Source organism: Anomaloglossus baeobatrachus, chromosome 6 (assembly GCF_048569485.1).
Source record: "Anomaloglossus baeobatrachus isolate aAnoBae1 chromosome 6, aAnoBae1.hap1, whole genome shotgun sequence".
In the NCBI taxonomy this organism is placed as follows: Eukaryota; Metazoa; Chordata; class Amphibia; order Anura; family Aromobatidae; genus Anomaloglossus; species Anomaloglossus baeobatrachus.
This window is the reverse complement of record NC_134358.1, coordinates 379,764,813-379,777,286: the sequence shown is the minus strand read 5'-3', so window position 1 is coordinate 379,777,286 and position 12,474 is coordinate 379,764,813. Positions and strand designations below refer to the sequence as shown.

Genomic DNA, 12,474 nt, shown 5'->3' with positions numbered 1-12,474 from the left:
TGTTAACACCTGCAGAGCAAGAGGATCATCAAGGACCTTGCTGACCCTAAAGAATCAGAAGACTAGTAGCAAAGGGAGAACCAGGGACAGGACCAGAGACTCCAACCCCACAGGGTTCACGCTACCGTCTGGTGGACAGACGTAGACAAACCAAGGAACGGGGACCCCCAGTGTTCCATACCATGGGGACTCACTTACCAGAGACAGGTGCAGGGGAAGAAGGTACCAGAGAACCAGCCTGGCACTGGAACGACGGGGACCTGGAGGCGAAACTAGCCGGCCTCAGGCAATCAGTTAACATCTAAAGTGAGTAAACCAGTTGCACTGAATACCTGTGTGGACTCATTCTTCCGCCGCCAACCGCACCATACACCCGCTGGAGCAATACCCTACTAGTGGTGAGACTACCATACTAGCTGCTAATACCATCAGCCTCAGTAGAGACATTTTGCAGTGGCGGCTCCCTACATATAGCCGCAACACCGCAAGTGGCATCACAAATAAATTTTATTCACCAATCCCCTGTAAATATCCCCATTACAAAAAGTGCCCAGGGCACGAAACCGGGTAACGGCCACCATCGTGACATTCCCAAGACGTACACTGCCCGTAACTGATTACCCTATATCCCTGGTTGCTACAACCCTTTTTCCTGGCGTCACGAACAGGATTGAACTGGACCTGGTCAAACCGGGTGACGTGTGCCTTAAAATCTGTATTTTAGGGACTGAACTTTATTGTTTGAAAAACCGCCGCCATTTTGCTGTGAAAAAAACAACTGCGCCACAGCTCAACCAGCCGTGTCACCACCAGAGCCAGCGAGACCAGAAGCGGCCTCATCACCTTCTCCGCTGGAGAAGGAGCAAGCTTTGTCCTCTGATCCAGTGATGGCAGCCCAGGCGATTACATCATCAGGAGCCGCAGAGGAGGCCGCCAACAGTGCTGACGACTGTCCCCAGGTACTGTGCTCAGTCGCTGTCGGTGCTCCGGCAGCGAGCTACCCTGATCCAGGTAGCGGGAAAGTAGCGGTCATCACCTGGGAGTGGGCCCGTGTCGAGGAAGACACTCTTGGATGCTGCCAGGCTACCATCACCTAGTTGGTCCGGGAGTGGGAGCAGCGGCAAGCGCGGCGGGCGCAGGCGGAGGCCAGAGACCTCCAGGAGAAGCAGTACCTGCGGCTCGCCACCTACCGCTCCTGGGGCCTGATGTACAAGGATGTTGTTGAACAGGATGGGGGTTCATTGCAGAGCCCGGCCTGAAGGAGGGAGTCTTCATCTCCTGCCGGGATGTGAGACCCCATCTCCCCAAAGGACACCCTGAGTGGGACTTGTATGTGGGTGACAAAGTGGCCTACACCAGGCACTATGGAGAGCGGGTATGCCCTTGATTTGGAGGTCCTTGCTGAAAAGCCTGCCCCCGCTCCAACTTCAGCACCCACTTCAGCACCAGTCCCTCAACTGCCACCAGGACGCAGTGCAGGTGCACGGGACCAGTGCACACAGACTCTGAGTGCTGATCTCAAGAGGCCAAGTGAACCTGATTGCCCCTACCCAGCACCATGGTAGCTATGACCTGATATGCTACAAGTTACGTTGAATTACTGTTTACTAAATATTGTTGTTGTTTGAATATTGGACTGTTCCAATTCTTTGATAAAAATGGACCCAGGCTGCAGGACTGGCATTCAACACAAATTTGTGTTCTTGTAAATAGTTGCACCAGTTGTGCCCCACCAGGATACACCCATCCAGCGGACATGCTGTGTGAACCACCACCAGGAGAGGCCAGGTGCAGGAAAGGTCCGGGACAGAGATGGTCTGGACCTGGTCACCAGCGGAACCGGTGACCTGCCCCCTGAGAAGGGTTCTGGGACCAGGATCATTTGGGTGGTGGGTGCAGAGAGGGATACCCAGGTCGTAACATTTAAGTAATGCACCTCCACTGCATGGGATGGACCTGTTTATATTTACCTGTTGAAAAAAAAAGAAGTGTAACCAGTTTTACCTTGCAGCCTGAGGACGTGCTGGAATTAACCAAGGGGAAATGTAGCGCCCCTGAAGCCATTAGGGTGCTACAAGGTTCTGCATCCCCACCAGGATGCAGGGCCTACCCCTTTAGAGACCTAGCACCCCAGTGCCGGTAACACCAAAAACCCAGGTAATCTCAGTTTTCCCCAACAAATCCCCCATACAATGGTATCTAGCTAGGGTGGGACCAATGGATGGCCGCCTAGAGGTGGAGCCACTTCACTCCACTAGTTGACCAGGTGGGAGGGGCAGACTGTGGAGAGTGGAGAGTAGGGAGTCGAGAGTTGACAGTGGAGGGGAAAAGGTGTGACTGAGCAACGTCCTGACTCGGGATAACGGTGACCTGGTACCCAGGAGAGGTGGTTGCCGGTGGAGTATGGTGGCGTACTCTCGGAACTACGCACCGACGGGGTTCAGGACCCTAGGACAGGAAAGAGCTTCAAGCCGACATGTTAACACATGCACAGCAAGGGGACCATCAAGGACCTTGCTGAACCTAAAGAATCCGAAGACTCAGTAGCAAAGGGAGAACCGGGGACAGGATCAGAGACTCCAACCCCACAGGGTTCACGCTACCGTCAGGCAGACAGACGTGGACAAACCACAGACCGGGGACCCCCAGTGTTCCATTCCACAGGGACCCACTTACCAGAGACAGGTGCAGGGGAAGAAGGTACCAGAGAACTAAACTGGCACTAATACGACGGGTACTTGGAGGCGAAACCAGCCGGCCTCGGGCAAACAATTAACATATAAAGTGAGTAAACCAGTTGCTCTGAACACCTACTACCAATGCCCGCTGAGGTAATACCCTACTTGTGGAGGGGCTACCATACTAGCTGCTGATACCATCAGCCCCATTAGAGACATTTTGCAGCGGCAGCTCCCTACATATAGCCGCAACACTGCAAGTGGCGTCACGAATAAACTTTATTCACCAATCCCCTGTAAATATCCCCATTACAAAAAGGGCCCAGGGCACGGAACCGGGTAATGGCCACCATCGTTACATTCCCAAGACGTACGCTGCCCGGAACCGAGTACCCCATATCCCTGGGTGCTACATATATATATATATATATATATATATACATTTGTTCTCCAGGAGAAACTACTGTATAATAGAACTCCTGAGCATGCACATCTAAGTTTCCTAAAGCCAATGGCAAATTCTGTGGAGTAATCGTTACTTAAACTGACTGCCATATAGCTCGTATCCCCTTCTATATAGCTCTGCTAATCTTTTTTTCATACATCAAACTTTTTTATTTTTTTTCTCATTAGCAAGCTATACTTACCAGTTCTTCAGATCCACCTTTTGTCTGTATTGCTACTCTGCCTTTTCTCTTTATGTAAAGCCTGCAACGAGCAAGAGTGGGGCGATCATGTGTGTCACTGTCCACTATTAAAGAAACTGAATATTCACTGCTTCAAACCCCCTATAATCCCACCCACCTCTCACCACCGAGGTCAGTGATAGTAATTGACAGTGAAGATTTTTACTACCACTGATGCTGGCGCCGAGAAGGGGTTGGGATTATAGGCGTGGGGATCAGGGAATATTCATTTTGGATTAGCCAGCAGCTGACATCAGCGGTGACTAGATTCGCATGGCAGTGATGTCATGTGCCGCTCGTTGGTTACACGCCAAAGTCAGTTGGCGGCATTCAAAGAGGACACCGCACTCCTGGGGAGTTGGGTAGGTGAGAAGTTTTTTTATGTGTTAAAAAAGTGGTATGATGGGGGACATATATGCCATGATGGGGAACATATATATCAGATTAGGTACAGATATACCAGGATGGGGGACTTACATATCAGGAAGGGGCCCAAGATCGGTGACATTAGTACAGAATTTGGTGACATTACCCCCATAACAGTGCTTTATGATTTTGTTTCAACATTTTTTTTATTATTTTCCTTCTCTAAAACCTAGGTACGTCTTATGATATGTTGTGTCTTAGGGTATGTACACACACTAAGTTTTTGGTTGCAGAATTTGCTGTACCATTTCAGCATTGCAAAACCGCACGTTTTTATGTGTTTTTTAAAAAACAATATTTGATGTGTTTTTTACCTGCGTTTTTCATTGGTTTCAATGGTCAAAGGTAAAAATGCAGAAAGAATTGACATACTGCAGATTATTTTCTGCACCAAATCTGCAAGGGGAAAAAACTCAACATGTGCACTACACTTCAAGTTTCTCATTGACTTTGCTGGCATAAGGATTGCTTGCAGTTTTGTATCAACACTGCACTATAAAACATAATAAAAACGCACTGTGTGCACATAGCCTTATAGTCTGAAAAATACGGTACTTGTTTTCACACAAATGCCAGCAATAACATTAGGAGCAAGTTCACATGTGTTGACCTGGATTGTGCACTAAGGCGTCATGTTACATTTTCAGAGAAGTATTATATGACACAAGTCAAAAAGGTTACTTCTCCAGTATCTGCCCTAGGAAGTCATCACATTAATAGTTTTCTGAAAATAGTGTGCTATTTTGTGTTTAGTATGTATAGCATTGTTGTATGCTGCACGGGATCAGGGTGAAGAGTTGTGCGCCGCACAGTGTGCATTATGATGAGGCATTGGACTGCATAGAGCCCCTATACTGGGCATTCAATAAAGATTTTATCCCTAACCAAGAGAGAAAGATCAGTCAGGAAGGAAAAGAAGCAGATTTCGCTAATGGAATATATTATAAAGTTGCATATTTTCATGTGTATTAATGATTTATGTAATAAAAATTACTTGAGTCTTTTGGAGGAGGGAACTTTATGGCTGCAGTGTCTTAGATTACAGTCCGTTCTGCTCGGTATATATACTGTATAATATTAAGGCCCTGTATTTGTAATAACTGACATTTTATTGTTGGCTCCTAAATTAACAGGCCTTAGATATGTTTTACACAGGGCTAAGGGTATATTCTGGGAAATCTGTGGTAGAATATGGCACATGCTGCACTAACATTGTTCGTGTAAATTTCATTCCCAGTTTAAAGCATTAAAGAATTTCCTGCAACTGATTGTTTCTATTAAAAAAGAAAAATGAGCTTTGGCCTTTACTATCTTGGTATTGTCAAATATGTGTTTGACATTTGTGAATAGATAACTTCAGATCCAAAACAGATGTCCTAAAGTGAATTTTCTACAGGCGAGATGCCCATGGACCGCCATAAAGATGTCATCAGATTCCAAATAAGACAATAAAGAGAGGAATGCCGGGATAACAACGCTTTTTATATATCATCTATTTTCTGTAATTATGTCTGTCATATAATGTTCCTTGCTGCCAGTGCCTCCAAATGAAACCCAATCGTTGTCAGAAAGTCATCCCTGGAGATCGCTGGTATTCCGTGGAAACTTTGCCCTACAATGAAGTAGATCAGGAATTTCATTGTGGCTTATGGGGTGCAGATGTGGCCCTGTTGCCTGAGCTTGGATGTCACTTGAAGGTTAATCCCAATCCTTATTCTGTATCATAAAAAGAAAACTCATGTTACATTAAAGGAGGTCTCTCACTTTCCACCCTCTACAAGAATGTGGGGTGTAAAAATCCACTTGTTTCTGATCGAACAATTGACATCGCAAAGAGAATCAAGTTTCTATTTCTCTGTTTAGGAGTTGTCAGTGGGTGTAAAATCCTCCCCAAACCTTTACCCTCTGCTCCTGATAGACGTCTCCTTGGACGTTAGATGACAGCAGAAACCTCTGTAGCAATGGTAGCAGTTTGCTCTGCTCCTGATTGACGTCTCCTTGGACGTTAGATGACAGCAGAGACCTCTGTAGCAATGGTAGCAGTTTGCTCTGCTCCTGATAGACGTCTCCTTGGACGTTAGATGACAGCAGAGACCTCTGTAGCAATGGTAGCAGTTTGCTCTGCTCCTGATTGACGTCTCCTTGGACGTTACATGACAGCAGAGACCTCTGTAGCAATGGTAACAGTTTGCTCTGCTCCTGATTGACGTCTCCTTGGACGTTAGATGACAGCAGAGACCTCTGTAGCAATGGTAGCAGTTTGCTCTGCTCCTGATTGACGTCTCCTTGGACGTTAGATGACAGCAGAGACCTCTGTAGCAATGGTAGCAGTTTGAGGATATGAAAACTGCTGACAGATACTGATTGATACAATCTTATGCTCTTTCTGCTGACATGTCCTGTAGACTCTAATTTTCAGTCTTCTTTTAACATATTTTTGGAGTGTCGGGAATGAAGGACTCAGTCTGACAGGTTTGAAATTAGATAATTCAGATTCTTTTTAAAATGTTAAAAAAAATGTAATATTTTTCAACCACTCAATGAAAGAATACAGAAGAACTTCCCACTCACCTCACCCTTTGGAATCATCTGTATGTATGGTTTAGTGTATACAAATGTACTGTGCGGCCTGCCTGAGGCCCTTCATCACTAGGAAGAAGTAAAATGAAGGCAATTAATAGCTTTAATCTCTTTATTTAACCCCTTCTAAGGCCTCTTTCACACGCCCGTGAAAATCACGCACGTGTTTCACGACGTGTCAAAGATGCGTATTGCCCAACGTGAGCTGGTGTATGGCACACGTGTGTTCTCCGTGTGTTATCCGTGATTACACACGGAGAACGAGAACTTTCCACTCACCTGTCCCTGGCGTCGCTGTCCGTGGTACTGATCTTCGGTCTCCGGTCCTGCCGACTACCCGCTGCTGCTGCTTCCGGCCGTAGTGAAGTGAATATTAAATGAGCATAATGAGCGGCGGTCGGAAGCAAGTGACAACAGCGGCAGAGACAGGAGGGCAGGAGAAGGTGAGTAAAGGTTTTTGGTTTTTTTTAATAGACACATGTCTTTTCTCCAGTGCGTGTCACACGGAACACATCCATGTGGTCCGTGTGTGTTACGTGTGACACTTTTTCGTTCCATGTGACACCCGTGATGCCGGAGAAAAACAAACTTGTCGGCGTGTGGAGCACATGGCCACACGTAAGTACGGAACGGACACACATTCCGTGCAAAAATACTTACGTGTGCCCGAAACTATAGGAAAACATATGTCAACGTGTGCCGGTGTCACCGGTGCGTGAGAAAACTGCCAAACACGTACCGGAGGCACGGACGTGTGAAAGAGGCCTAAGGATGAAAGTCAAATTGAAAACTTGTGCCCTATGTATGGTGCTTAGTTTTAAAATATAGAATTTAATATGACATGTTCAAGCATTTCCAGAGCCCGAGTGACATGGCTTAGTAAGAAAGCACAGAATACTCTAATCTAATATATAAAGCTGAATGTGTGTATGTCTGTATGTATGTATGTGTGTATGTCCGGGATTGACATCTGCATCGTCGCAGCTACAGCCACAAAATTTTGCACACTCACACCATCTTGACCCTGAGAGCGTCATTGGCTATGTTGTGAGGTGAAATTTTAACCCCGCGCATTCCAATTTACCAATCAATTTTGCCCCTATCTACATAATGGGGAAAAAGTGAAACGAAAAGTGTATCCGCACCGTCGCATTTACAATCACGAAATTTTGCACAGACACCTCATGTGACCCAGGGAACGTCATAGACTATGTTTTGACAGGAAAATGTAACCCCACATTTTACAGTTATGCTCCAAAAAACATGCCTCCATTAAAGTAAATGGAGCCTGGAACTACAGGTTATTAGTAGGAACTGTGATTGGTTGCTATAGGAACAAAAGACATTCATAGTATAAGAAGCTTATATGTGAGGTAATAAGATGGTGGGGAGACGGATAGAGAGAGACAGAGAGAGACAGACAGAGAGAGAGACAGACAGGAAAGAGATAGAGAGATAGAGACAGACAGGAAAAGAGACAGACAGAGACAAATGGTGAAAGAGACAGAGACAGACGGTGAAAGAGACAGACAGAGACAGACGGGGAAAGAGACAGACCTGGAAAGAGACAGATGGGCAAAGAGACAGATGGGGAAAGAGACAGACAGACATGCAGACAGGGACAGAGACAGGCAGACAGGGAAGGAGGAGACAGCCAGAGAGACAGACAAAGATAGCTGGGGAAAGACACAGACCTTGATAGAGAAAGACGGGGAAAGAGACAGAGAAATAGGGACAGACAAGGAAAGAGACAGACAGAGACAGGCAGACAGGGAAAGAGACAGACAGGAAAAGACATAGGCAAAGAGACGGGGAGCCAGACAGGGAAAGAGACAGACGGGGAAAGAAACAGAGAGATAGAGACAAAGAAAGAGACAGACAGAGACAGGCAGATGGGGAAAGAGACAGACGGGGAAAGAGACAGACGGAGAAAGAGACAGACGGAGGAAAGAGACAGATAGGGAAAGAGACAGATGGGGAAAGAGACAGACAGAGATAGACAGGGAAAGAGACAGACTAGGAAAGAGGCAGACCTGGAAAGAGGCAGACCTGCAAAGAGGCAGACCTGGAAAGAGACACCTGAAAAGAGACAGATGGGGAAAGAGACAGACGAGGAAAGAGGCAGACCTGGACAGAGGCAGACCTGGAAAGAGGCAGACCTGGAAAGAGACAGACCTGGAAAGAGACACCTGAAAAGAGACAGACGGAGAAAGAAACAGACAGAGACAGACGGAGAAAGAGACAGACCTGGAAAGAGACAGACCTGGAAAGAGACAGATGGAGCACATTACTTGGCCAATTTAGTTAAATCTGTGTGAAATATCTGGGGTGTTGAAATATATGTTGCGAAATGCTTCTATTAGCTTAGATTTTGCCTTTTAATAATTACATTTCTATTTGTTTTGTAGTTTTTGTGTGCAGAATAAATTTTTGTTAATACATTCTATTTTGTTAACAGCAGTTATTAACCCAGGCGAAGCCGGGTAGTACAGCTAGTATATGTATATTACAGAATTAATTCTACTAATAAATAATAATGATTACTTAGTTGAATCTTTGGTGGCAGGACGCTACACAGATTGTAACTCACCACATAACAGTGGAGGTGACACAGAGGACCTATGCCCCTTAGTTGACTCCACTAGCTAAAAATATGAAATATGAAAGCCATTATTCCACATTGTTTTGTTGCCATAAATACTGACGGAGATTTACACTCTCCTTTTTCTCTTTTTTTAGGAGCTGGTTGTTATGGGAGCTCCAGGATCGTATTACTGGACAGGCACTGTTAAAGTATTGAACCTTACTGACAACACATACTTCAAGCTGAGTAACGAAGCTGTCATTGCCAAAGGTTACACCAAATATTTAGGCAAGTGTCTTCTTCTCGGTTGAAGTGGATCTGTCAACCCCTAATGAACGGTAGTGATATCGTGTCTGGGTGTCTCTAAAAACAAGGCAGCATATTACAAATCATTTGTTATTCATTATCACAGACATAAAAAAAATTGTTCTAGTATTTCTTTACGGTATAGAAGAAAAGTGCTGCTGAGTAACGGTATATATTACAATGACTAATGACATTGGAACCAAATATGGAAAAAAAAGCCTGGATATCTGGACCCATGACCAAAAAGGGGTTAAAGGGAACCTGTCACCAGATTTGGTGACTATAAGCTGCGGCCACCACCAGTGAGCTCTTATATACAGCAGTTTAACATGCTGTATAAAAGAGCCCAGGCTGCTGTGTAGAACATAAAAAACACTTTATAATATTTACCTAAGGTGCAGTGCAGACTGGTCGGATGGGCGTCTCCATTCTCCGGTACCGGCGCCTCCTCTTTCGGCCATCTTTGTCCTCCGTCTTCTGAAGCCTGGGTGTGTGACGCGTTCTATGTCATCCACACTAGCCGGCATTGAGGCGCTGCGCAGGCGCACTTTGATCTGCCCTGGGCAGGGTAGCTCAAAGTATTGTAGTGCACCTGCGCAGAACCTCATTGTCAGCACCGCACTGCATCGGCCCTTAGGTGAGTATTATAAAGTGATTTTTATGTTCCACACAGCAGCTTGGGCTCTTATATACAGCAGGTTTGAATGGGAACCCACTGGTGGTGCCGTAGCTTATAGTCACCAAATCTGGTGACAGGTTCCCTTTAAGGCTGTATCCCTAAAATTTCAGAGAAGAGCTAAAAGAATGTGTAGGCTGTGGTACACTATTGTTTATCACACACCAGATTAAGCTGTTAATGTTATTTCTGGCCATTATATAACTTCTGCTCTACATGTTCCTCTCTGCTGGCTTTATCTCTTCATTTACAATTGACTGTAGGAAAATAGCTGCTATAATCTCTGTCATAAACAGCAGGGCACACTAAAAGGGATTACTACTCTTCAATCATTTTTAGGAAACCTAGCGCATATTGGTCATTTTACAGCAATACTGAGCTGTGTGGATGTGAATCCAGCTCTGGGGTGAGGTAAAAGACTTGTCAGAAAGATCAGTATTACCTTTCTGTGTCTTTCTCTGCCTGTTTCCTCACTATGTCCTTCCTTTCTTCTTCCCCTTTTCCTCTTCATAGGATATAGTAGCCAGTTTAATCTGATACCACAGTGAGCTAGCAGCTCATCTTGCTCAGATAGATAGTAAGCAGGAAGGGTTAAAAGTCACTTATGAGTTCAGAAAGAAGCAGCATTGTCTGCTAAGATATTTTACAAAGTTTATTAGATTCTCCTGTACTATTGATGTATGCAAAGTTTGTTGATTTGATTTATTTTTAATGTAGACTAAAACCTCATGTAGATAGGAAACTGACAAACCTAAAGCGGGCTTTACACGCTACGACATCGCTAGCAATTGCTAGCGATATCGAGCGTGTAAGCACCCGTCCCCGTCGTGTGTGCGATATCGTGTGTTCGCTGCCGTAGCGAACATTATCGCTACGGCAGCGTCACACGCACTTACCTGGTCGGCGTCGTCGCTGTGACTGCCGAACAATCTTTCCTTCAAGGGGGAGGTGCGTTCGGCATCACAGCGACGTCACTGCGACGTCACTAAGCGGCCGGCCAATCAAAGTGGAGGGGCGGAGATGAGTGGGACATAACATCCCGCCCACCTCCTTACTTCCGCATTGCGGCCAGCGGCAGGTAGGGTGAGGTTCCTCGCTCCTGTGTGCTGCTGCAGGAGTGACGAACAACATCGATAATCAACCATTACCGATTTTTTGGTTTTGGGACGACCTCTCCATGGTGAACGATTTTCACCATTTTTGAGGTCGCTTAAGGTCGCTGGTAAGTGTCACACGCTGCAATATCGTTAATGACGCCGGATGTGCGTCACTAACAACGTGACCCCGACGATAAAACATTAACGATATCGTAGCGTGTAAGGCCCCCTTAAAGCTTTGACTCATTAATACCTTAATGCCATATGACACACATAGCACATCTAGAGCGCGTATCAATTCCTGCATCATAACGTGCTATAGTATATCACAAATGTGAGTACACCCCTCACATTTTTGTAAATATTTTATTATATCTTTTCATGGGACAGCACAGATTATACAATGTGATACAATGTAGAGTAGTCAGTGTGCAGCTTGTATAACAGTGTAAATTTTATGTGTCCTCTAAATAACTCAACACACAGCCTTTAATGTCTAAACCACTGGCAGCAAAAGAGAGTACACCCCTAAGTGAAAATGGCCAAATTGTGCCCAATTAGCCATTCTCCCTCCCCATGGTCATATGACTCATTAGTGTTGCAAGGTCTCAGGTGTGAATGGAGAGCAGATATGTTACATTTGGTGTTATCAGTCACACACACTCTCTTAGGCTATGTGTGCACTAGAAAGTGCCTTTTTCTTAAGAAAAAACGGACCCTCTGAAAGAATCCCGCACCCGCGGTAAAAACCGTGGTAAAACCGCACCCGCGATTTTGCCTCAGTTTGGCCGCGGATTTACCACGGATTTACTGTGGATTTACCACAAATTTTCCACGAGTTTGTCCCCATGGATTTTTACCAGTATCTATGGCAAAAACCACAGGTACCTGCGGAAAAGAAGTGACATGTTCATTAATTCCGAAGCGGAAAATCCGTGGGTAATTCCGCGGGTATAAAAAACGCAGAGTGCGCACAGCATTTTTTAAAACCCATAGGTTTTGCTGGGGAATTGACTGCAGCAATGTTAGACACATTTTCTGCAGCAAATCCGCAGCAAAATATGCGGTAAATCCACACAGTGCGCACAGGGCCTTATACTGGTCACTGGAAGTTCAACATGGCACCTCATGGCAAAGAATTCTCTGAGGATTTGATAAAAAGAATTATTGCTCTCCAAAAAGATGGCCTAGGCTATAAGAAGATTGCCAACGCCATGAAATTGAGCTGCAGCAAAGTTAAGATCATATAGCGGATTAACAAGTCAGATTACATTTAGAACAGGCCACGCCATGGTCGACCAAAGAAGTTGAGTTCATGTGCTCAGCCTCATATTCAGATGTTGTTTTAAAACATAGATGTATAAGTGTGGCCAACATTGCTGCAAAGGTTAAAGGGGTGGGGGTCAGCCTATCAGTACTCAGTCCATATACCGCACACTGT

The 12,474-nt window shown here is 45.4% G+C and overlaps 1 protein-coding gene across 1 annotated transcript in view; it reads left to right on the top strand.

The window, feature by feature from the left end:
• Window positions 1-12,474, top strand: part of ITGA9 (integrin subunit alpha 9) — a 644,853-nt gene that overhangs the window by 148,414 nt on the left and 483,965 nt on the right. The window contains exon 6 of the mRNA XM_075316572.1: window positions 9,110-9,242. Within this exon, the coding sequence (XP_075172687.1) occupies window positions 9,110-9,242 (133 nt within the window). The remainder of the gene's footprint in view (window positions 1-9,109; window positions 9,243-12,474) is intronic.